At 37.6% G+C, this 27,713-nt stretch overlaps 1 protein-coding gene across 3 annotated transcripts in view; it reads left to right on the forward strand.

Annotated features, from left to right (window-relative positions):
• ppfia3 (PTPRF interacting protein alpha 3) overlaps positions 1-27,713 on the forward strand; it is a 403,490-nt gene that overhangs the window by 301,007 nt on the left and 74,770 nt on the right. For all 3 annotated transcript variants that reach the window (XM_039776518.1, XM_039776521.1, XM_039776519.1), the window contains 2 exons: positions 11,477-11,652; positions 11,783-11,851. In XM_039776518.1, coding sequence (XP_039632452.1) covers positions 11,477-11,652; positions 11,783-11,851 — 245 coding nt within the window. The remainder of the gene's footprint in view (positions 1-11,476; positions 11,653-11,782; positions 11,852-27,713) is intronic.

The raw sequence follows: 27,713 nt of genomic DNA on the forward strand, positions 1-27,713 counted from the left end.
GGGTGGGGATGTACTATATTATTTTCTAATATCATTGATTTTGTGATTAAAAAATATAGCAAAAGCCTCACAAGTTTCACTTAAAGTTTTTCAGAGGCATTTCATTGAGTGACTTGGATTTAGCAAATGATCAATAGAAGAGAATAAAACTCAGATTAAGACAGTCTGGAAAGACCCCGGTATCTAATGACGAATTAACTATGTCCAGAATATTGTCAATTAGCACGTCTGATATTTCTTTGAAAAACCTGGTTGGTATTGGGTCAAGGACGCAGGTGGAGGGTTTCAGTTGAGAGATTATACTATGTAATTCAGGTAAATCTATCCTGGTGAAAGTACTTAATTTGTTTTTAATGGAGTACCGGGGCTTTGGAGGTTCTGCAGTGTTGGGGAGATATACTATGTTATCTCTAATATCATTAATTTTTTGATTGAAAAATACAGCAATGTTCTCACAGGTTTCACTGGAAGTATTCTGGGGGCATTCCTTTGTGTTACCTGGGTTTAACAGACGATCAATTGTAGAAAATAAGACTCTAGGATTACTAGCATTGTTATTTATAATATTAGAGAAATAGCAGCACCTCTCAAGACGGACAGTGTTATTGTATTCTGTTATTTTAACCTTCAATATCTCATAATGGATAGTTAGATTAGTTTTCCTCCATTTACGCTCAGCTCTATGACATGTTCTTTTTAAATTAGACACTCTTTGGGTCTTCCATGGAATAACAATACTAGAAGATTTTTTAACTGTCTTTTCAGGTGCAACTATGTCAACAGCAGTTCTTACTTTAGAATTAAAGTTTTCCACTTTACTATTTACATTATCCTCACTATTATAGTTGGCATTATAAACGGACTGATTGCTTAGAATAGTTGTAAGCTTTAAAGCTGCTGATGAGTCAAAGAAGCGTTTTTTAACAAAATGCTTCTCATGAGTGTTTTCTATCTTTATTTCAGTATTAAATAGTAGAAGGAAATGGTCTGATAGACTAATATCAATCATATGCTTTAAATCAACTTTTAAGTCCTTTAGCAATCACTAAGTCTAACGTATGACCTGCTTTATGTGTAGGCTGATTAACGAGCTGCCTCAAATCAAAAGAGTCCAGGAGGTTCATGAATTCCTTTACCTTTTGGTCACACTGATTGTCGACATGAAAGTTAAAGTCGCCGACTATTAAGAGTCGTCATAGTTAAGTAACTAAAATTGACATTAAGTCAGAGAATTCCTCAAGGAAAGACGCGTTATATTTAGGAGGTCTATACACGGATAATACTAGAATGTGAGAATCACCATGAATAACAACGGCGAGATACTCAAAGGACTTAAATTTACCAAAACTAACATATTTACATTTTAACTGGCTCGAGTAAATGTTTGCCAGTCCGCCCCCCTTTTACCCTGGCGGTCTGCACGAGTAAAACTGTAATCCGGAGGTGCAGATTCGATTAAAACAGCCGCGCCATTTGAGTTAAGCCATGTTTCATTTAGTGCAATAAAATCAATCTTTCTATCACTAATAAGATCGTTTATAAAAAATGTCTTGTTAGTTAAAGCTCTAACATTTAATAGTGCCATATTCAGATTAAAAAGGGTTCCTTTAACTTTTTTGAGCAGTATATTTTAATGTAATATTGTGGTTTTATAAGTCACTACACAAATTACTGAAATGCACTCAATGATAGTTTTAGATAGCCCCACACTTCAGTCCTTCACAAATGCAGTAGTTTACAAATATTGTATTTTAATTTCTCTTTGAGAAGCATGAAATATAATTGTGTTGAATCTCAACTTATGATTACATTTTTGCTACATATGTATTATTGAGGGACTTTTTTTTAAATCAGATGCTCACTTTATTTTAAGAAGCAATGTAAATAACCTGTTTACTCTTTATCCTCAGATCACATTCTATTTGTTTATCAAGCAGAACTGAATATTTTCATTTTCTACACAATACTGTAATAACTATACCGTTCAGCAGGCTAAAATGACACAGTGAGACACACAAACGCACTAATTATGCATACACACTACGGGTGCCATCATTGGTTCCCCTGTGGATTGGACTGTTGAATCTACACAATGGCTGTACATGCTGCTTTGGCACATGTCGTCCCAGTAGCATGTGAGGTGTCACCAATGGTTTACCCTGCTCCTCTCTTTCTTCCTGTTCAAGTTTCAGTTCAAGGTTTTCGAGATGTCAAAAGTATTTTTTTCTGAGATGTTCAGTATGTTGAAAAAAATTGCCTGTGGCCAGCATCCAGTGTAATGTTTTGTCTAAATTCTCCACTCTGTTTTTGTAGTATTATAATCCATTATCATTTCTGGCCATGGAATCTCCTATCCCTGTGCAGGTCACATTGGGCACCAAGGATGTGTCATTTGTTAAGACAAACTTTAAGGTCTTCACTGGCCTATTCTGTGTGGCCAGCAGTTGAGATGTGAGCTCTGGCTTATTTTTCCTTATTGTCCTAAGCATTGTTACTTTCCTCTTGAGGAGCTGCTCTCCCAGTTTGTGTAAAAGTAAGTTATTGCATATGGCGTTGTGGCCATGAAGCTTATGTCATGTCCAGGGCAACCCTCATACCTTAATTGCTCCATCTGACTTCCTTTTGTTAATGAAAGGACATCCTCTGCTCTTCTGTATCTCTGTGCTTCCCCTTGAGCAAGTTATTCGTAGCTTTGGACTGGTTTATCATTTTTATGCAAATGATGCTTTGATCTATTTCAGTGTTAAAAGTGACACTTCATCACAGGTTTCTCTGCTCACAACCTACCTCAGTGAAATTAAATTAAAATTTAAACTTGAACAGAGCAAAACTCTTTAAAATTAAATTGCAACATAACTGAACTCCTGCAAAGTGGCACTGAAGTGTAACTTAAGAAAACAAACTCCTCTTTGGCCATTCTTGGTGATGATCTCATCAGACCTTCTTTTACTGCAAAGAATCTCAGTGTCACTTTGATTCCTCCTTTTCTTATTTCACCCATGTAAGGCACATTAAGAAACATTCTTACTTCCACCTGTGTCACATTCCTTATGTTTGCTCATTCCTCTCCTTTTCGAATGCTGAGTAACATGTCCCTGCTTTTATCACATCCTGCATTGATTATTGTAAGTCACTACTGGCATGTGCCACTTCTAATGTTATATCACAGCTCCAGCTGATTCAAAACTCAACTGCAAGAGTCCTGACACAAACCACCAACAGCGAGCACATCACAGCCATCCTGCTGCATCTTCACTGCTCCATGTGTCTTATGATATCAAATTCTGTTATTGACATGCCCACTGAGGTCCTCTCATTCTGTGCCCCACACTAACCTGCACTCTGTGGGTGACAGCAGAGCCTTCAGTTCTATATCGCGCCCTGACTGTGGAATGACCTCCTGAAATTAATGACATCAGCTGACCTGACATTCTGCCCCTTCTTTCAATTTACCCCTTTATCTGTCCAGGTACTCAGGGTTTGCATTTTTATCACAATTCATGCTATTTGTTCAAGATTTGTTTATAGTATTATATGTTGTATTTTAGTCTGGATTATTGTCTTTTATTCTATTTGAATGTTTTGCATATCCTGTATTTATCTTCATTTAGTGAAGATATTATTTGTAGCCAATGTTATATTGGTCCTGTTGTTCTTTCTGAATTCAGGGCAGGGTGCTATATAAATAAATTGTGTTCTTATTATCCATCCATCCATTTTCTAACCCGCTGAATCCGAATACAGGGCCACGGGGGTCTGCTGGAGCCAATCCCAGCCAACACAGGGCACAAGGCAGGAACCAATCCTGGGCAGGGTGCCAACCCACCGCATGTGTTCTTATTAGTATTTTTTTTTTCTTTTGATGGCCCATCGTTTATAATAATAAGTGACAAAAACTAGAGCAGTTCTATATAATGCAATTAATATATAGCATAATTCAGTGTAGAATATACGGAAGCGTATTAGGGCCACTGTGAAAAAAAATATATGGACACAGTGAAGAAATCCGTAAGAATATGTATTGCCGTTTTCTTCACATGCATATTTAAAAATATTAGATTGGCTTAAATGTTAATTCTAAATTGATTTAAAACAATATTGCACACATGCATAGTACATTTTAAAAAACTTAATCACTTTTATTATTAACGTTTTACTAAACTCTAACGTGGTGTAAACATTATAATTATATTGTATACTTCATTCATGAATGTAAACTAAAAAACTATTTTCAATTAACACAGATCTCGATGATTTTAGTTTTGACGACATGTTAAATGGTTCCCACAGACCCGAACACAACGTAAATGTTAATATTAATATTTCACAGAAACAATCCGTATTGTTTTGTTTGATGTATGACACGACGTGATGGCAGAAACCCTATGAACTTCACAATGAAGCGTATTATTTGGTTTGATGTACTGCTTATCCCTTCTCATTTTTATCACTTAATTTCTGAACAGGTCCTTGACCCGACATTACTTTCCGGGCTTTGCCGAGACCTGCCGAAACCTTCCAAAAGTAACTTTACGAAGTCAGTCCTGAAACGACGGAGACGTCACTTCCAGGTCTGTAACTGCGGGTCTAGAACTGCAGTGACGTATGGTGCTGTGACTCTGCAAGTGGATGATATTGTCCCAAGCAGCAAGCAGCCTGCTATACCATTCCCCTCCCACTGCCGGAGAAATTGCAAAAACCTCTCCCAAATGAAGCCTTGTTTATCAGTGAGTCAGATATCTTGGCTAAAAAATACATTGTGATTCGGAACACATGCATTTCACGTGTGTTTCGTGTCCACAAATATCTGTATAAGTGTAGGATTACAGAAATGTTGAACACATACCGAAAAGACAAACTTTTTCCATGTTTTAGTACTAACAAAAAAATATAGACATGAAGTGTATAATGTGTGAAGACTGAAGTCCAAATATCAAATAAGCACTTTCACAAAAGATACAAGTTTAACAGCTTTCTTTTTTCTTCAATTCTTGAATAAAAGTACACTTTTTTTGTTATACTTGTACCTTTTGTGAAAATATTTATTTCATATTTGTATTTCAGGCTTCACACCTTATACGTTTCATGTCTACATTTTTTCAATTATTACTAAAACATGAAAAACGTTTCTGTGTTAACTACGTTTTACATAGATTATTGTTGACACGGAACACACATGAAATGTATGTATTCCAAATTTATGATGTACTAATTTAACCTATAAAGCTCCAGCACTTCACTCAAAGATAAACACTGAGCACTGAGAAACTTCTTTGCGAAGATTGGATACCAGGCTGCTTGCTGCTTATCAGCACATTTATAGGACAAAAGAGACTGAGGGAGAGGTGAAAATGGATTTAAGTTGGGCTGGATTTACAAGCTTTTTCGTAGGCTCTGGTAATTCTAGTTTTAATAATACAGGGAATAGTTATTTAACAGTGGCAACATTTTGACTTTAAGATCTGTCATGCTTATTACAATCTTGATTTTGCTAGAACTCTCTTTTGAACAAACTCTCTTCATAGAGACTTCCTGTTAAATGCATATGATTTTTTTCCTTTTTATAAGAGGTGACCCCTAAAACTTTCCTTTTTGAAAAAGTGGTTCAAATCAGTAGAAAGTTGTTATTTCATCTGAAATATTTTTAATAATTCCCAAGCATTTCCATTGAGTCATCTTTTGCTTTCAGCTTTTGGTGTCTGTGACATTCTATCTTTATTTTTCTGAAAATGTTTCTAATGTGATTTACATAAACATTTATAAGCAGTGGAAGAAATGTTCAAATTACCTGCAAAAAGATCACCGACATACACTTTACAGTTCTCCACCTGTCTACTGCACTTCTCACTTTATTATATAATGTATTAAATGATTTTGGTTTTGTTATTTACAAATTTAAACTATATGCTGAAAATGACACACTGGTGAGACCTCATTTGGAGTATTGTGTACAGTTTTGGTCTTCAGGCTGTGAAAAGGACATAGCAGCACTAGAAAAAGTCCAAAGAAGTGTGACTAGGCCACAGGGTATGAATTAAGAAGAAAGATTGAAAGTGTTTCACTCTTGTTCATTCTCTAGAGTGAGTATATAAATAACTCAGACCACTACCATTATGTTTGTAACTCTCTGTTTACTAAATAGCCTTGTTTTCTTCCTTAACAGTGCCACATACCAAAAGGTCCGTGCTACAACATGAGTCAAATAATCACATTGTTACATCCTTCCTTTTTTTTTTTCTACTAGTACAACTTCACGCCATATCTCCACACATGAACGCATTTACTGACTGAACATACTAAAACATTAACTTAACTTAACTTAAGTAACATAGTCTTTCAAATACTGTGGTCTGGCACTAATCCGACCTGATCTGGTAGTAACAGTATGTTTTGTGTCACCAATTGGCTGAGTACAGTGATCCTTTGATCTGCTGTTCTCAGCACACTGTTCTTGTTTTATGACCAGGTCTTGATGGCCAGTGTTAGGTACTTTCTGTTCCTCCTCAGAACACCACCATTGTCCAGTTCAATCTTATATGACCGTTTGTTGACCGGTTCTATAACTGTTGCTTTCTGCCAGACCTTTTGTGACTGTGTTGGCTGTACTCTTACTTGATCATCTGGTGTCAGTGCGGTCATGTCTTTTGCGTGTCTGTTGTAGTACATTTCTTGTCGTCTTTGATTAAGTCTTAGTCTGTGTGTTGTGTCTATTACTTTTGGCTTCAACAGATTGTTGTGTGTTGGGTTAGTGTTCGTGTCCTCCTGCTTAGCAGTCTCTGAGCGGGGCTTGCATTTAGACCCTGTGACAGAGTGTTTCGGTGATCTAATATCGCAAGATATGGATCTTGTCCTGCCATCTTGGCTCTCTGCATCAGACGTTTTGCTGTTTTGACAGTGGACTCCGCCTTCCCATTACTTTGCGGGTGAGTGGGTGACGATGTTTTATGCTGGAACTCCCAACGTCTACTGAATTGTTGGAATTCGGTTGACGTATATTGTGGCCCATTGCCTGAAAACACAATGTCAGGTAAACCTTGCCTGGCAAAATGGGCTTTCAACTTGTTAATCACAGTGGAAGACTTTGTGTCTTGCAGGTAATCCACCTCCCAGAAATTTGAAAAATAGTCCACAGTGATCAGATAGTCACGGTTATTGAAAACAAACAGATCTGTGCCCACTTTAGACCATGGTCTTTCAGGCAATTCATGTGGGAAGTGTGATTCTTTCTGTTGTTTTACTCCCAGTGTTCTACACAGATCACACTTCTCAATGCATCCCTTTATCTGCGCATTCATTCCGGGCCAATAGAGGCATTCCCTTGCTCTCCTCAAACATCCTTCAATACCAAGGTGTGCTGAGTGAACTCGTTGTATCATGTCACTCTTGAGAGCGTCTGGTATCACAACTCTTTCCCCTTTGAACACAATACTATCCTGTATTGACAGTTCATCCTGGATTGAGTAGTAGTGATCTATTTTATTTGGTATGTCTCTTTTGTTTGTTGGCCATCCTTCTCTTAATGTCTTTATTAGTGTCTGAAGTGTGTTGTCTTTTGCTGTTTCACTTCTGATTACATTTATTCTTTCTTCAGATATTGGGAGGTACTGAATCATGTTCACACTTTCGATCTCTTTTTCCACTGATCCTTCCTGTACGGTGTCCTCCAGATACGCTCGGCTTAGTGCATCTGCCAACAACATCTCCTTTCCAGGAACATATGTAATGATGAAATCATATTTCTGTAATCTCATTAACATCCTTTGCAGTCTCTTGGGTGCATGCAGCAGTGGTTTCTTGACAATACTCTCAAGAGGTTTATGATCAGACTGTATGATCACTTTTCGTCCATATGTGTACTGATGAAATTTCTCCATGCCATACACTATGGCTAGGCACTCCTTTTCTATTTGGGCGTAACCCTGTTCAGTCAGTGACAGTGCACGGCTTCCAAAAGCAACAGGTTCTCCACTCTACAATAATGCTGCACCAAGGCCTGTTTCCGAGGCATCACATTATAGAACTAGCTGTTCCTTGAGGCTGTAGTAGCGCAGTACCGGTGCCTTGGTTATGAGGTCTTTTATGTTCTTGAAGGCTTGTTCATGAACCTCAGACCAGTCCCACAAACTGTCCTTGTGTGTCAGCTGTCTGAGCACTTCACAGTGATCAGAATGGTGTCTGCAAAACTTGGACAGATAATTTACCATGCCCAGAATTCTCTGTACACCTTTCACATCAGTTGGTCTTGGCATTTCTTTTATGTCCCGTACTTTCTCTGGATCTATTTTTAGGCCTTCCGATGTGAGCAAATGTCCAATTTATGTCACTTCACTTTGTCTGACTCTGAATTTGTCGACATTCAGCTTAATGTTTCTCTCTCGGCATCTGTCTAAGAACAATCTCAGTTTTTCATTATGGTCCTTGCTCGCCATCTCCAGTGTTTCACCTTCCCCTGTTATCAACACATCATCTGCGATTATGTGTACACCTTGAAGTCCTTCTAATGCCTGGTTCAGCTTTCTCTGGAAGACCTCAGGTGCTGGACTTATTCCCATAGGCATTTTCAACCACCTGTATCTCCCATAGGGTGCTGCAAACGTGGTGAGATAACTCGATGGATCGAATTGTACATGCCAGAAACCGTTCTTTACATTGCAGACCGTAAATACTTTTGCTTTTGACAACTCAGGTAAAATGTACTCAATTGTGGGCAGAGGGAAATGGCTCCTTTTTAAAGCCTTGTTCAACGGTCTAGGATCTATCCAGATTCTTAACTTGCCACTGGGTTTCTTCACAACAATCAGACTGCTTATCCAGTCAGTGCTATGTTCTACTGGTGTGATTATACATCGTTCATGGAGATTGTTTAGCTCCTCCTTTAGTGGTCCCATCATTGCAACTGGTACTCTCCGCTTTGGCAGTTTCATTGGCTCCACCCCCTGATCTATCTCTATCTTATAGTGACCTGGCAGACAGCCATCTCCTGTGAAAATGTCTATGAACTCTCCTGTTATTTGTTTCATTGTCCATTGTCTGACTGTGTCCTCTCTGTTCGTCCTTGTCATAACATTATCCACCACCAGGATATTCTCAGATTGTACTTCAACCAGCTTCATGCCCTGGACTGCTCTGCTTCATAGTAACGGTACTGCAGAGTGTGCATCAATGACCATAAATTCCAGTCTGTACAGCTTTTTGTTACATGAATTTCTCAATTTCAGATGGCCTTTGCCTACTGGTTTTAGTGTACTTTTATTGTACATCACAAGAACTTGGTCTGTCTTCTGTGTTTGAACATCTGGATTCACTAAGTTTATGGGGATAATGTTACACGTTGCACCACAATCCAACTGGAATTTGACTAAGCTGTTTTCGAGCAGCATAGCGGCCAACAGTTGACACGGCTGCCCATCTTGGCTCTTTGTGATTTTGTTCACAGTTTCAGTTGTGATGCTTCATATATCCTCATATTGCTCACTCTCAGTTTCCATTAAATTGTGTACAACTTTTCTTTGTTCTCGTTTTGATTTGCACAATGTTGCGAAATGATTGTCTTTTCCACATTCCCTACATGTTTTCCCATAAGCTGGACATTTCCGTTTGTCTCTTTCGTGCGTCTTTCCACAAAATTTACGACTAATGAAAGCTTTCCATTGGTCATCCTTTCCTGGTCTGTGTGCCTGTACCTGCTTTAAAGCATGAATTTCCTCCACCACTTTTCCCTCAATGGTTTTGCTGTTCTCCCTGGACAACTCAGTAGCCCTGCAAACCTGTACACATTTTTGCAGAGTTAAATTTTCCTCTCTCAACAATCTCTCTCTCAGATTTGGACTATTCATGCCGCACACAATCCTGTCGCGTATTAGAGAATCTTTTATGTCACCAAAATTACATGTGCTAGCAAGCATTTTCAGTTCCGTTACATACTTGTCGAATCCTTCATCAGTTCCTTGATTTCTCATAAAGAAACAATATCTCTCAACGGTTTCATTCAATTTTGGGTTGCAGTGTTGATCAAAAGCTTCTATTAATAACTTGACTGTCCTGCCCTCTGTTGATGAGCCAAGTAAGGTTTCACATAACTCTCTACCAGTTTCTCCTACCAGGTAGTAGAAAAGTTTTACTTTCATGCCTTCCGACACCTCTGCCAAGGTCAGATCCAGATACAGCTGAAATTCCCCTTTCCACGCCTTCCATGTCTTTGCCAGATTGCTTGAATCCAGCGTCAATGTCGGCGGTGGTTTTAGTCCAAGTGTGCCATCCATCTTGTCCAACGAGGCTCGTATCAGCGCGTCAGGATTCGTATCTTCACTAGCATGTTATTTTCTTTTACCCCGGCGAACTTCGCGCTGCACAGCTAAGCACTAAAACAAGACACGTACGCGGTCAGGGAGAAAACAAGAAAATCTTGCCGCTGCCACCATGTTTCACTCTTGTTCATTCTCTAGAGTGAGTATATAAATAATTCAGACCACTACCATTATGTTTGTAACTCTCTGTTTACTGAGCAGCCTTGTTTTCTTCCTTAACAGTGCCACATACTAAAAAGTCTGTGCTACAACATGAGTCAAATAATCACATTGTTACAGAAAGAGCTGAGCCTTTTCAGTTTAAGCAAAAGAAGATTAAAAGGAGACATGACTAAAGTGTTTAAAATGATGAAGGGAATTAGTGCAGTGTATCGAGACTGTTATTTTAAAATGAGTTCATCAAGTACACGGAGACACAGTTGCAAACATGTTAAGGGTAAATTTCGCACAAACATTAGGAGGGTTTTCTTTACACAGAGAACCATAGACACTGAATAAGCTACCAAGTAGTGTTGTACACAGTAGGACTTTAAGGACTTTCAAAACTAAATTTGATCTTTTTTCGAAGAATTAAGTGAATAGGACTGGTGAGCTTTGTTGGCCTGAATGGCCTGTTCTCATCTAGATTGTTTGATTGTTTTAATGAGAGCAATCAAAATACAGAGGAAATTATCTCTTTCAATCAAATGTTTTTAAAATTCTACAAGGTTGTATTAGTTATTGAATACTCTAAAAGGGAAAGTAAAGAGGACAAGACATGCAGTAATATGCAAAAAATATGTTTTCATACTACACCTTTGTTTTTTTAGTTGAAGTGTACCGATAAAAAAAAAATTCTTTGATAACACTGTGTAATTGGACTCTACAGGTATATGCAAGACATTGAAACAGACTAGTTGTCCACAACCTTCTGTCAGAAAACTTACCTGCTTACCAAAATCAGACATCTTGAAAGAAACGGTCACTAAAAACAGTGAGAGTCTCAGATGCATCATGTATTGCTAACTCACAGTAGTCTGCTGCACAATTAGAAAATTTAATGTACAGGATTTTGAGCTACTCTAATGATTGCAAACCATTCCTGTGTTATTACACCATTTAAAGATTCTCAGTCACGGAGATGTTTTGCTGTGGTATTGTCAACTCTCTCTCTCTTTCTATCTCTCCAGATGTAATGGTGTGGTCAAACGAAAGGGTGATGTGTTGGGTGCAGGAGATTGGACTGAAGGAATATGCAGATAATTTGCAGGAAAGTGGTGTCCATGGAGCTCTTCTTTCATTGGATGAGACTTTTGACTTCAATGACCTAGCCTTGTTATTACAGATCCCTACTCAGAATACGCAGGTAATCATTTGTTAATTGATTAATTGTAACTTTTTGTTAGATTGCTTACTAGTATATGCTGTTATTTGCTTGTCTATCTAATGTCTCCAGCACTGTATAATGAACATTTGCTTTCCTTTTCCAATCTCAGGCACGTCAGTTACTGGAAAAGGAATACAATACTCTGATATCTGCAGGGACTGAACGTCGGCCAGATGAGGTAGGAAAAGTAGTATTATTGAATTGCAGTGGTAAACTTGATTTGCTGAAGCTAAAATCACAAACACAATGTAAGTTATATTTATTTAAGATACATCTTAGTATTCCTATACCTCATACTGAATTATAAACTTTGTTTACTCAGCTTTAAGAAATAATTTGCACCTAAAGTCTGTCCGCCCATGATACCTGACTACAACTTTTTGTAAAGATTTTTCCCTCCTTGGTGTCCTACAGTTTTCTATGTCATCATAAAGTTGACATAGAGTTGTCCATAAAGTTGTCCATAAACATATGGACTCCTCCCTGAGAAGGATTCTCTTTGAGCCACTTGTAGTCAGCATTAAGTGAAATGTCATATGTGATACTATTCTGTCCTATTCATAATGAAAAGGACCTCCTCAAGGATTTTCACTGCTTCCAAGGGCTCTAACAGTGCAGGGTGGTATAAACTGTGATAATGGTAATATCATTTTACTAAAAGAATAACATAAAGTGAGAAAATTCTGATTTCTCAGTCACATCAAATTGCTCCATAAACTTAATAAATAGCCTCACACAACTCAAGAAACACAGAAGAATCTACTTAGGTGTCCTAGCTTTAATGGGAATGTCACTCTCTGATTTTTCTACTGTCCATACAAGCAGAGTATGGTGTGTCTTTGGTAGTTTTTCAATCTGTAATTTATCCAGTTACAAATTCATCATGTAGATTCCTACTCTCCCCGCCTCTTTCCCCTTCAGGGATAGATTGGTAGGGACAAGTAGTTAACCCTGGTCTCCTAGGGTAAACTCTGCAATGTACAAACTGTAAACCTTTATTCATCTCCTCACTGAGGCCTATCATCCTGTCCCATGATTTCTTTTATCACTGCTATGCTGTTGATACAAAGTACTACCAGTTCCCTCCAGAGGTCCATACGGTATCAGCAGGTTGCATGTCTCACTGATACTGTAACCTGGATGAAGAAACATCATCTCTAACTCCTCCAGAAAAAATACAGACCTTCCCAGCTCATCTGTCTATTCAGCACCTAATCTCTGTTCAGCTCAGCTTATTACCACTAACACCTGCCAAGTCTAGGGTGGCGATCAATGGCCAGAAGATTCACTCTATATAAATATCCACAAGATCAGGCTGTACCTGCCAGAGTATACACCACTCTCTCCCTTTTCAAAGCACTATATTCACTTACTGAAGCAGTACATATTATGTTTAAATCCTTGATTCTTGCCTAAAGAGTAGATAATGGGTTAACAATAATAATAATAATAATAATAATAATAATAATAATAATAATAATAATAATAATAATAATAATAATACATTTTATTTGAAAGCGCCTTTCAGAACACTCAAGGACACTGTACACAGTAAAAATAATAATATAAGTAAGAAAATAAAAAGCAGGCAAAAGAGCAGGTAATTTACAAGATCATAAAACATAAAACAGTTCCAAGATAAGAAAATGGAGAAAGTTATGTATACAACTACAGTGGTGTGAAAAACTATTTGCTCCCTTCCTGATTTCTTATTTTTTTGCATGTTTGTCACACAAAATGTTTCTGATCATCAAACACATGTAACCATTAGTCAAATATAACACAAGTAAACACAAAATGCAGCTTTTAAATGATGGTTTTTATTATTTAGGGAGAAAAAAAAATCCAAACCTACATGGCCCTGTGTGAAAAAGTAATTGCCTCCTTAACCTAATAACTGGTTGGGCCACCCTTAGCAACAATAACTGCAATCAAGCGTTTGCGATAACTTGCAATGAGTCTTTTACAGCACTCTGGAGGAATTTTGGCTCACTCATCTTTGCAGAATTGTTGTAATTCAGCTTTATTCGAGGGTTTTCTAGCATGAACCGCCTTTTTAAGGTCATGCCATAGCATCTCAATTGGATTCAGGTCAGGACTTTGACTAAGCCACTCCAAAGTCTTCATTTTGCTTTTCTTCAGCCATTCAGCGGTGGATTTGCTGGTGTGTTTTGGGTCATTGTCCTGTTGCAGCACCCAAGATCGCTTCAGCTTGAGTTGACGAACAGATGGCCGGACATTCTCCTTCAGGATTTTTTGGTAGAAAGTAGAATTCATGGTTCCATCTATCACAGCAAGCCTTCCAGGTCCTGAAGCAGGAAAACAACCCCAGACCATCACACTACCACCACCATATTTTACTGTTGGTATGATGTTCTTTTTCTGAAATGCTGTGTTCCTTTTACGCCTGATGTAATGGGACATTTGCCTTCCAAAAAGTTCAACTTTTGTCTCATCAGTCCACAAGGTATTTTCCCAAAAGTCTTGGCAATCATTGAAATGTTTCTTAGCAAAATTGAGACGAGCCCTAATGTTCTTTTTGCTTAACAACAACAACAACAACATTTATTTATATAGCACATTTTCATACAAACAGTAGCTCAACTTAACAGTGGTTTGTGTCTTGGAAATCTGCCATGCAGGCCATTTTTGCCCAGTCTCTTTCTTATGGTGAATTTGTGAACACTGACCTTAATTGAGGCAAGTGAGGCCTGCAGTTCTTTAGACATTGTCCTGGGGTCTTTTGTGACCTCTCGGATGAGTCGTCTCTGGGCTCTTGGGTAATTTTGGTCGACCGGCCAATCCTGGGAAGGTTCACCACTGTTCCATATTTTTGCCATTTGTGGATAATGGCTCTCACTGTGGTTCGCTGGAGTCCCAAAGCTTTAGAAATGGCTTTATAACTTTTACCAGACTGATAGATCTCAATTACTTCTGTTCTCATTTGTTCCTGAATTTCTTTGGATCTTGGCATGATGTCTAGCTTTTGGTCTACTTCTCTGTGTCAGGCAGCTCCTATTTAAGTGATTTCTTGATTGAAACAGGTGTGGCAGTAATCAGACCTGGGGTGGCTACGGAAATTGAACTCAGGTGTGATACACTACAGTTAGGTTATTTTTTAACAAGGGGGCAATTACTTTTTCACACAGGGCGTTGTAGGTTTGGATTTTTTTTTCTCCCTAAATAATAAAAACCATAATTTAAAAACTGCATTTTGTGTTTACTTGTGTTATATTTGACTAATGGTTAAATGTGTTTGATGATCAGTAATAATAGTTTTTCACACCACTGTATATATGGAAACACTTCTTAGGTACCATGCTTCATCTCAACCACTCAGGTCTGCTAACAAATAGTGTATGGTGTTGCATTTTCTGTATGTCATCAAATCTCCATCCAGACTTATTTCATATGTAGTTCTTAGCTGGAGCTGTCCACTTCCACTCAAAATTCTGACTCCTTCAAATGTGCTTAAGAAGTATGTGAAGGATCTCCTGTTTGGTTAATTTTTGTCTAAGTGATTAGGGTTTTCTAACCAAGGAATTTTATCTAACGTGTAGTTTGTTCTGAGCTCTTAATGTTTGGTGATCAATTTTTTAACCTTGTCCTGAAACACTTGTTCTCAAAGAGTTCCCAAGACTGGTGTTTACACAATTATGTAGACTTTTGTAACCAAGGAATTTTAGCTAACGTGTAGTTTGTTCTGAGCTCTTAATGCGTGGTGATCAATTTTGTAACCTTGTCCCGAAACACTTGTTCTCAAAAAATCCCCAAGACTGGTGTTTACCTGATTATGTTGACCTCTTAATGTAAGTCACTTAGATTAAAGCTTCTGCTAAGCAAATAAATACATATGTAAATGTAAACTGCCAGTCTGTCAATAGTAAAGCAAAAACTTGCAAAGCTTCAGCAAAGAATAGTCTTTGAAATACAGTAATCCCTCACTATATCGCGCTTTGACTTTCGCGGTTTCACTCTATCGCGGATTTTAAATGTAAGCACATCTAAATATATATCACAGATTTTTCGCTGGTTCGCGGATTTCTGCAGACAGTGGGTCTTTTAATTTATGCTACACGCTTCCTCAGTTTGTTTGTCCTGTTGATTTCATACAAGGGGCGCTATTGGCGGATGGCTTAGAAGCTACCCAATCAGAGCATGTATTACATATTAACTAAAACTCCTCAATGCTATAAGATATGCATCCCACGCGGAGCTTGATTGTTTGCTTGTCTCTGCCTCTCTCTCACCCTCTCTGACATTCTCTGCGCCTGACGGAGGGGGTGTGAGCAGAGGTGCTGTTTGCACAGAAGCTGTTTGCTTAAAAGATACTGACGCTCCTCTAAAAAAATGCTGCTTTATTGCGGTGCTCGGCATATTTAAAAGCACAAAAGCACACGTATCGATTTTTTGATTGTTGCTTTAATCTCACTCTCTCTCTCTGACGTTCTCTGCGCCTGACGGAGGAGATGTGAGCAGAGGGGCTGTTTGCACAGAGGCTGTTTGCTTAGAAGATACTAATGCTCCTCTAAAAATGCCGCAGCAAACTTAAAAGCACAAGTATTGATTTTTTGATTGTTTGCTTTTCTTTGCGAGCGAGCTCTCTCTCTCCCTCTGAAATTCTCTGCTCCTGAAGAGAAGATCTATTTGCATTCTTTTAATTGTGAGAAAGAACTGTCATCTCTGTCTTGCCATGGAGCACAGTTTAAACTTTTGACTAAAGGGTGTTATTTCATGTCTAGAGGGCTCTAATAATGTTAACAGTGTGGGAGAGTTTATAAGGGTTTAAAATATATAAATATAACCATACAAACATATGGTTTCTACTTCGCGGATTTTCGTCGTTCTGTAACGCAACCCCCGCGATCGAGGAGGGATTACTGTACAGCACTTGCATTAACTAACCAGGAAACGTTGTTCAAAATCAGTTGGAATATATCTATTAGCTAACTAAATATTAAAATTATTTTAATTAAAGAAATTAAAAAGAAATTTGTTTTTGATTTTTTTTCATTCAGTCTAAATGAAATTTTACATTTTTCACTTATCCTCTTAAGTAATGTTTTCCAGCTCCTCTGTATGCAAGCTTTGGTGGGCACATGAAACATTAACTGAACAATAGTGCTTAGAAATTTTATCTTGAGCAACTCAAGAAGACACGTCTGGAGAAGAGAACGGATGTGGCATCCTATCTAGTCAATAGTTTTGCAGTGCAACATTTTCAGCCCATTCAGTGTGAGATGGGGCATTCTTGTGAAGCACAAAAGAGATGATCAACAGATTTCCTCACCTCTCTTCCCTGAATGACTTCCACATTCATTGTAACAATATAATGGTGCACGGAATGGACAAACTATTCTAACCACCATAGCTGCTTTAGCATTGTTACAAGACGTTGCAAATAGAAGAATTAGAAGAGAGCATGTATTCAGAGATGATGATGACTGACTTTTAAGTCAATTTCGATTTCCAAGAGCTATCCTCTTGGTGCTGTGTGCTGAACTGCAGCCAGCTTTAGAAAGGCAGACTTTGAGGAATTGTGCTCTACTTGATCCTTTGAAGTTCTTTTCACTCTTGGGTTTTTACCCACTAGAGCTTTTCAATGTGAACTTGCTGACCAATCAGGTATTTCTCAGTCATCACTGAGTCATGCCATGCCAGCTGTATAGGATGATATGATTTGCGTGTCATCCACATGCAGTATATAGAATTTCCTTACACAGTGGTTGAACTAGGAAACTAGCGCAATTTGCAGCAACATTTGCCTTTCCAAATGTAATTGGAGCAGTCAACTCCATGCACATTGCTATTGCAACAGTGTTGGACAAGATACATCAGCCATGGATGAATCACAAAAATAATGAGGTGGCTTTACATCATATATGGCTGGAGAACCTGTAAAAACTGGCAGCTCCGCACAGACATAGGAGCTTTTTCCAACTAGTGCAGTAAACTGGAGTTGTAGACACATGCACATGCGTTAAATTTCATGTTCATTGGGATTTATAAAGGTGAAGTATGTGGAACTTGGTGTATGCACAGATCAATGCATCTGGATTTTTTTGTGTGTACACACATTTCTACTTTTGTCTGTACGCCATGTTTTAGTGTGAATTCTATGCACGCCATTATACCTGAGGCCCCAAGTGTAGAGACTCTTTTCTGTGGTGAAAATCAATAACCATTTTCTTGGTTTTCCTGATGATGAGTTGCAATCCTTTTCTGTTGCACAAAGAAACAAAGTTCTCAACCTGACTGCTCTGTCTCAACCCCTCATTACAACAGAATAATCAGAGAATGTCTGCATATAACAAAACCTTATTATTTATGTACACTGCTCAAAACATTTAGGGAACACTAATACTTAATCATCACTGTCTAACACAAAGTCAATTAAGCTTAAGAGATCTCAATCTATCTAGTTACGAAGCATAAGAGATTTAAATGTACCTGCTTTGCTGCAAATGAAGGTGACAACAGGTGCACTGGAGAGGCAACAGCAAAACAACCCCTAAAAACAGAATGGTGTTGCAGGTGGTGGCCACAGACAACTGCTTTCTCCTTATCCTTCCTGACTGATTCTTCTCTAAATTTGCATTTTGATCGTGTCTACTGGCCTAATGTATAAATGGACTGTATACACAAGAATGTTGCGTATGCCCATTTCCAAGCTCACTTCAAGATGTATAAGAACTAAATTTGGCATAAAGCCAAGCACATTTTCACAGCAGCCTCACACAATGCATATGCAACTTTCTGCTTGGTTTTGCAAACGAACAGCACTCAGCGTCAAAGCAGTGCTACTGTTTCTATTTCATTTCCCTTTCTTTGTTACATTTACATAAATGACACAACAAAATTAATTGCACATCGTTTACAGATTTAATTCACTTGATGTAATCATTCTTTAACAATGTTCCATGGAATGGCCAAACTATGCCACCAACCAGAGCTGCTTTAGCATTGTTAGAAGATATTACAAATGGAAGAATTAGAAGAGAGCATGTATTTTCAGATGATGATGACTGGCTTTTAAGTCGATTTTGATTTTCAAGAGATATTCTCTTGGTGTTGTGTGCTAAAATTGCATTGGCTCTACAAAGGCAGACTTTGAGGAATTGTGCTCTAACTTGTCATTTGCAAGTTCTATGAACTCTTGGGAAGCTTTTCAACATGAACTTGCTGTCTGATCAGGTATTTCACAAACATCACAGTCACACCATGCCAGCTGTATTGGATGGTAATTATCTGCTTGTCATCCACGTATACAAGATTTTCTTAGACTGTGGTTGAACTTAGAAACATCAAACTGCAATTTGCAGCAATGTCTGGTGTTCCAAATGAAGTCAGAGCGGTAAGCTGCATGCACATTTTTATTGCAATTGCGCTGGACAAGTTACATCAGCCAGGGATGAATAACCAAAAGAATGAGTTGGCATTACATCATCTATAGCAGGAGAGCCTATTAAAATGGCAACTCTGCATAGTGGCAGGTGCTTTTTCCAACTAGTGCAGCGAAAGGTAAGCAGTCCTTTTAAGTATAGTCAGTCAGCTCAAAGAGCCTTGTAAAATGCAGAGCATCTATCCGTTGTGGCTCATGGTGCCAACACTACACTATAAAGGTGCCTTCAGAGAATGAATTTGCTTATTTAAATAGAAAGCATCTCCACTCTATTAATGTGTTGCTCTATAGTCCACTGAAAATGTGTTGCATTGTACAAGCATGTAGTGTGCTGCATAATGTGGCACAAAATCGTTACTTGCCCATACCTGAAGAGATACGACATGATGAACCTGACCCTTACCAACCAAGTAATAAGCCAAATCGGACAGTGTTACAACTTTGTTTGAATATAATTATCAGAATTTAAAGGCAGGTAATCAGATGCAGCATTTATTGTTTATCCAATTCATTTAATTTGGGGTCAATATCAAATTGTACACCCCTTATATTTCTTAGTTCACTGCCCACATCTCTTACAGCATCCACCGTTCCATTTTGTGACTTCCGAATGTTGTAAATCAGCACACAGCCACATGGTCATCCAGCGGTTTTCGAGGCAGAGGTGTGCGTGCAGCCTGTGCTCGAAGATGTGCTGCAAAAATTGTTTTTTTCCTAATATGAACTGTTATCATTTTTTTGTGTCTGCCATTTCTATAGGAGGGTAACAATGATTTAAATTCCAATGAATGTTTTTCAAATGTTGACGAACAATAAGCAAAAGGTATCACTGAAAACCACCAAAAACAAAAACAGCAAAAAAAAAAAAAACAGTACGAGAAAAGTTCGAAGAAAGAATTGTTTTTTACAATGTTTCTGTTTGGAGATCGTTGTGCACAACTGAGCTGCGACCACAGAACTAACTGCTCTGTGGATGATTCATTCAGGAATTTCAAGGTCTTTTAGGCACTTCATTGTAATGAAAGTATCTGCTGAATGTACTTCGTAGCAACGAGATTTCTATAGACTCGTGTCAGATAGGGAAACTGTTGGACCATAAAAATAATTTGTTGTAATGAAAATTTTGTTGTAGAGATATTCATTGTAACAGAATTTTACCTGTAGTACTGTACATTTTCATACAAAGGATGTAACTTAAAGTGCTTTGCAAAATGAAGAAAAAAAAAAGAAAAAATATAAAATAAAATTAGGCAATACTTATAAAATAAAATTAGGCAATACTAATTAACAACAACAACAACAAAAAAAAACTTCAGAGGGCTGGAAAAAAAAAATCTGCAAGGGTTCCACAGCCATGAGTCTACCCAGCTCCCACTAGGCATTCTACTTAACATAAATGATCTAAATCAGTCCTCATGGTTTTCAGACTTTATGTGGATGAATTAGACAATGATGGTTATGTGGACCTCTGGCCTTCAATCCTTCAATGTAGGGAGTGCACGGTGCTTTGATCAGGTGGTGGTGGTGTAGATTGCCACCACAGAAAACTGGAAAAAAACAGAAGAAAAAATGGGGGTTAGCTATGAGAAAGCCATGTTAAAATAATGGTTTTTTAGCAGTTTTTTTTTAAAGTGCTTCACCATATCAGCCTGGCAAGTTTCTACTCGCAAGCTACTCCAGATTTTAGGTACATAACAGCAGAAGGCTGCCTCACCACTTCTTTTAAGAGCAGTTAGCAAAGCTTCTTACATTTTGTCTCCAGAGGGTTTTTCATAAATCATTTCACCCAGATCAAACTGGTTTTATCTTCTCCTGCCAGGCAGTAGATAACAGTATTATAGCTGTATCTACTACTCTATTGCAAGAGGGTTTTTAACCATATGAATTGAGATTTTCCGTGCAAAGTTCAACACACTATAGTTTTTGGTGAGACCTATATCATGGCATTCATTTTCACCAACTCAACTATTTCTCCACTTTTCACATTCAAAAATGAGCCAAACAGGACTTTCCATTTTTCCTTTACTTTTGAAGATCTCACTTGAGCCCCCTGCTATAGCTTTCCACAGACTTTGATCAACCTTACTAAAATGTATGGCTCATAAAATAAATTTTTTTTACATACTAACAATATTTTATTCTTCCATGATAATGTTCCTTCTGACCTCTTTTGAGACCTTCTCTCTTTTTAAAATTAATCGGACACAATCTGCCCAACTTCCTTCCATTAAATTCTCTACAATCAGTTGGTTTTTATGAAGTAAATCCTTTGGCTAACTCATTGAAATATGCTGTATTTGGGACTTCTTGAAATCCTCTTTATTAAGTCGGGTCTTAGCAGTGTAGTTCAATGAATTGTCTGACTCCAATACACAGAAATGGCAAGTTGCTATGTGTTTAGTGGAAAGCTGTTAGATTGTGGTCCATGTCTTCCTACTAATCTTTATACCTAAATCTTCCACTTTTTAATTATTTGTGTTTGTGGTTTCTGCGCCTGTCAGGCCTCTCTCAGTGGTCAACACAATATTATTATTTTCAGTAATAATCTTTGTAGCGTCTTAAAAAAATGCCACCAGGGAACACTAGATCACCATAGTTAATGAATCAATAAGCAGCTCTTGGTGGTCTGTACAATTACATTAACGTACTAGTTCACCAAATGATGCATAAGCCACAATCCCATTAAAAAATGCTAATGTGCAAGAGGGAAGATCATTTTTATTTGCCTCCTTTAGATATTATCAAGCTCAGTCCTGACAGGAGTAACATCCATTGACTGTGCAGGGGCAGAGTTTTAAAAAGAATGAATATTGAAATCTTGCAGAACACTGAGAAGTATGTTTCAAATTGCAGCAGTAGAATAAGTGTACAACACAAGTCAAGCAATTGCATGACTGTTTAACAGTACAACCAAGAACATTCAGTGCTGTTTAATGAATCTTTGCCAGAACTAAATTGGACTTATAACCACAAATGGTTTCTCTGTAGCAGGTCTTTCTCCATCTATCTGCATATTATAACTTCTTCTTGCTAGGGATATTTTCTCACATCATGAAAGATTGCACATTTTTAAAAATATAATGCTTCTGAATGATTTCTAGCATTTTGTTGGAAGCATTTTATTTAAGAGAATACATTTTACAATAGGTAAAGGCCCGGCCTTGTTCAGTGATACAGAATAGTCCATCCATCCATTATCCAACCTGCTATATCCTAACTACAGGGTCACGGGGGTCTGCTGGAGCAAATCCCAACCAACACAGGGTGCAAGGCAGGAAACAAACCCTGGACAGGGCGCCAGCCCACCGCAGGGCATGTACACACACACACACCAAGCACACACTAGGGACAATGTAGAATTGCCAATGCACCTAACCTGCATGTCTTTGGACTTTGGGAGGAAACCGGAGCAGGATACGTTTTTGAGAAAAGCATACTAAGGATACATGTTCCGTTTTGTTAAGTTATATTTTAACTTTTTGCTTTATTAGATTTTGTAACATTTTTAAAATTGTAATATCTTTACTTTATCATCAAAATAATGGTGTCATTACAAAGGTTAAAAAGAAATTAGCAGTAAAGTTTCATTAAAATTTCACAGCTGAGTCTACTAGATCAGATTTTATTGATGAAAGCATGGCATTTACTCAGTTTTCATGCTAGATATTTGAGTCACTGTTTCTACTACCTAAAAAAAATAATTTAAAAACAATTATCAAACACATAACAAATTAAATTTAAAAAAAATCATAAAATTCTTCCAATATTTTCATGATTTATGAGCTTTTTTCTGTCACTAAACGCTGTTAACTCTAAAGCTGTTAACTCTAAGGATCTAAAGAAGTATGCATACAGAAGTGACACACAAAGAAAATATTTTAATAATGGAAAGTAAGTTATTTTATGTTTATATACTCTGTGCAAGTCAAGTCTAATGTCATGTGTAGAAAGTACAATGGAATTCTTAACTGCATGTCTGCTCTGTTAAGAAAAATTCAAAACAAAAAAATATATATTAATATAATGTATAACATACATATGAATGATTGACTATTCACCTTGCAACTTATGAACAGAAACTTTTTGAGTGCCAATAGCCCTGTATGTTTACCAGAAGAAAGGAGTGAGAAAAGGGATTTTACTGGGTAGGGATAGTCTTTAATTAAACTGTCTTTCTAAGGCAGCAAGTGTTATACTGTATTTCCCCTGAATAGAAGGTAACCATATATTCTGTGTTGCCTTTACAACACTTTGCTGTAAATTCTGAAACCAAGCAGATGCAGTACCAAGATGTTATTCTACCAGTTAGGATGGACTCTACTGTGTCTCTATCAGAAAGTTGAAACAGATGGAGAAATGCAAGCTGTCCTCAAACATTTGAAGTAGAGGCTCTAGCAAGACTTTATCAAGAGACAAAATGTGAGATGCCCACTTCAGTTCATAAGTTATGGTCATTCCAAGAAATGTAAAGCTGCCCACTCTTTGAATTGCATCTAATCTGATACAGAATTGTGGTCTGCCTTTTGCTTTTTGAAGGCTATGACCAGGTTTCTGGTGTTGCTGACATTAAGGGTGAGATTATTGCTCTCACACAACTGACTCTAAAGTCTGACTTCTCTGTAAGCAGTCTCATTATTGTTGGTAATCAGGCCTATGATGGTGGTGTCATCAGCAAATTTAATTTTACAGTTAAAGCTATGCCTGACCAAACAACAGAGGTAAACAAGTAGTAGAGAAAGAGTTTTAGTACACCATTCTGTACAGTGGTGGTGTTGAAGGTCAGCATGGAGGATGCAATGCTCTCAATCCACACATCCTGAAGTTTTTTGGTTAGGAAGTCCAAAACTTAAGTAACATAGTGTGGTGCCTAGTCCTAAATTGAAAAGTTTGGTGGCCAGCAATGCTGATGCTATGGTGTTAAATGCTGAGCTGTACCATATAAACTGGACTCTAAAATAACAATTCTTATTCTCCAGATATGCCAGGATAATATAAAGTGTAATAAACATGGCATCCTCTGTTGATCATTTGTGATGGTATGCTAGCTTGTGGTGATCATGAGATCTGGAATATTATTTTGTGTTCCAGAACCAGTCTCTCAAAGCACTCTATCATCACTCAAATGAAGGGCCCAGTTTATTGTCAGACAGTGCACATTTTCCTTCTGAAGCAGGCAGGGACCACAGATTCTCTTAGTGAAACATTAAAGATTTTGCTAAATACATTGGCTAATTGGTTGCTGCAGGGTTTTTTTAAATGCTCTGAAATTAAATACAGACCGAATGCCTTATGAATATGAACTAATTTAGAAGTTCATCTTACATCATATATAGAAGCAAAAAAGGATGAATCATGTGGTGCTGTAGGCAGTCTAATGGAAGACTGTATGTTGTCATGATTAAAATGGGCATAAAAAGCATTACATTGGTCTGATTATGATACTAGATTGGGTTTTACTTTGTAGTCACAATCCCTAGTCTGCACAATCCTTTACAGCTGTAAATTATGTCTTTAATTTGCTCCAGTATTGACATTTAGCCAGTTTGCTTTTCTTAGTTCGTATCTGCATTTCTTGTACGTTTCCATATCACCATTCGAAATGTATTTCTGCATGCTTTAGTAAATTCCTGAGGCAAACAATCATCCACATATATTTTTAAGAAAACCTCTTACAGCATTCAGATACTGATCCAGATCTGATGAAGAATTTCCAAACATGTATTATCTGACACAATTGCAGGTAATTGCCAGCTGCTTATGTTTCAGACTCTTCTTGTAAACTGGCAGCAGGAGTAAAGACAAGTGATTAGATTATCTGAGGGGTGCAGCAAAGAAAGGTAAGTTTCTTTTATTGCAGTGCAGCAATAATCCAGGTTATTAACACACATCATGGGACATTCAACAAGATAATGACATTTAAGGTAAATATTCTCAGCAACAATAAGTAATCCCTTAGGATGTAAACACTTGTATTCTGTCATAATGCTGTACAGATCATTCAGCTTATTGTTTATGTTGGCTTACACAGGAATATAAACAGCAAGCAGAAAAAACACAAGAAAACTCCCTCAGAAGATAAAACAGGAAACAATTAATCAGTATCCCAAATCATCTTAACAATTGTTATAGACATCATTTAACATTTTTGCACCACACATTGCTCACCAAAGAACATAGCTTCCTCCTTTGCTTTTACCTGACAATTGAGTCCTATCCACTTCAAAGACAGTTGTTATATTTTAGCCAGGGTTCTTCCTCTGGCTGGTGTTCAAATGCTTGTTTTGTGCCTTTGTTTTACATTTTAGATTTATCTGTTTGTGTTATGGTTTCTTTCAATTACTTTTGCAGTATTCTTTACATTTTATGTATCTGTGTACAAGCCTGTATTAGGTTCTATGTGCTATATGAATGGTTCCTCAAGTGGTGAGGCCACTACCAAACTGCCACGTACTGCCCTTTCCCTAAAACGCTCAAGGTTTCCCATACTTCCTGCCGGTTCAATATGAATGTGCTAGGAAGTCAGTGAGTTTTCTTGTGTGTATTGTTCTTCTGTGATTTACTGTATTACATGTCTGTACTTTCAACTTTCTGCTCCATGTTTCGACCTTGCTATTGGAATATATTTTAGGACATGTTTGATTTGGATTACCTTCTTGTGACAGGCAATTCTATTTTGCCTTTGTGGTCCACTGAGCTTAACTGTGGTTGGAACATATTGTTCTGTTAAAAATAAAATGTTTATTTTATAAGATTCTATGAGGCCATTTTGTGTCTAGTTTGGATTTGCCCCCTCTAGTGACCTCTAGTGATTTTGAGACTTAAATCCTTTGGGATTTGTTAGTGATGACAGCAGTAAAGCAGTCAGGCTGTATTGCATCTGCTCTTTTAGCAGTTAGCCATGTTCTAACCTAATATCTATACTAATAAAACGTAAAGCCCTCACTGACTCACTCACTCACTCACTCACTCACTGACTGACTGACTGACTGACTCACTGACTCATCACTAATTCTCCAACTTCCCGTGTAGGTAGAAGGCTGAAATTTGGCAGGCTCATTCCTTACAGCTTACTTACAAAAGTTGGGCACAGACAAAAAGCAACAGTTCCAAAGAGTGCTGCACAAAAACCGAATTACACAATTGAGAAGGCAGCACAAAAATATGAAGCGTGTGATACATACAAGCATATTCATAAGTGCAGCTACTGCAGAAACAAAGCACACAGTGGAAAAGGTCAATGTCCCGCTAAAGGAAGACAGTGTAAAAAAAAACCCGTGCATGCAGTGTGTCACGTCTCAGATAAAGAGGAAGACGAGCTGTTTATTGATGCAGTAAGAAACGAATCGATGAATGAAACCTGTTATCTTTACAATGATTGACAAACACGGAATGTAACTTGAACACAACACATCCTACAAATACAAACCTGATTGAAAGAAATAATAATAATCAAATCCTTGATGACAGCAACACTCATAACACTCACAAAACAATTACTTTATATTGACAATCATGTTACGTTATTTTTAAAATGTTCCCTTTTCTTTTTCATAACTTCTTTAACACACTACTTCTCCGCTGCGAAGCGCGGGTATATATCCCGATCTACAAACTCTCAAATAGACAAACCACACGTCGTGGTGCAATGGTAGAGGCTTCTCCTGTAGCGCCGAGGTTCAATTCCCGAGAGGGGGTGCACTGAGTATGTACGCACGCTTCCCAATTCATTTCACCCTCGCATCCCCTTGGTTTGAGATGTATGAAAAAATATGCGGTTAACGGAGAAAGACAGATCACCAATTGAAGCTTTATGAATAATGGATACTTTATTCGCCATCAATGATTGTTTTGGTAAAGACATACTCAGTGTATTCATTAGATGAACGGTAAAAAAGTAAGAGCGAGGGGAGGGTGACTTATTGAGGCACACAGGCGAAACCACAATAGCACGCGGGCTTGATGCATCGGTGCGCGTCAACTCGATCTGAATTGCACGATCACATTCGAAAAAATATATCTTTTCAAGTTCTATTTAGTCGACACAAATATCTTTGGTTGGAATGTAAGGCGAATTTACTCTTTACATTTGTATGGTGAAGAAAAATTTATGCAATGATGCCCACATTTAACTTACATTCCTACCAAAGATATTTCTTTTGACTAAATAAAAATTCCTTCTATTTAAAATTTAAATAGAACTTGAACAGATACGATAATAGTTCATAATATCCACGCAGACTTGCACGTAAGAGCGGGAGTCATCCGTTTTAACAAACAGCGTATTGCACTGATACGAAATAACCTGCCCATTTAATTATTTAGGAATGGATAAATAAATTAAGATTTTGTACAAATAATGTTTTTCATTTTTCTTCCTTGATGGATTCTGGCACCCCCAGCAACAGTTGCTCGCACCCCAGAGTGTATATATATATATATATATATATATATATATATGTATTTGTGTGTATATATGTATGTATATGTATGTGAGTATATGTAGATATGTATATATATATGTATATATATGTGGATGTATGTGTATATATGTATATATATATATGTTTATATGTGTGTGTGTGTGTATATATATATATATATATATATATATATATATATATGACAGCAACACTCATCA

This window comes from Polypterus senegalus, chromosome 13, assembly GCF_016835505.1.
Source record: "Polypterus senegalus isolate Bchr_013 chromosome 13, ASM1683550v1, whole genome shotgun sequence".
NCBI classification, from domain to species: domain Eukaryota; kingdom Metazoa; phylum Chordata; class Cladistia; order Polypteriformes; family Polypteridae; genus Polypterus; species Polypterus senegalus.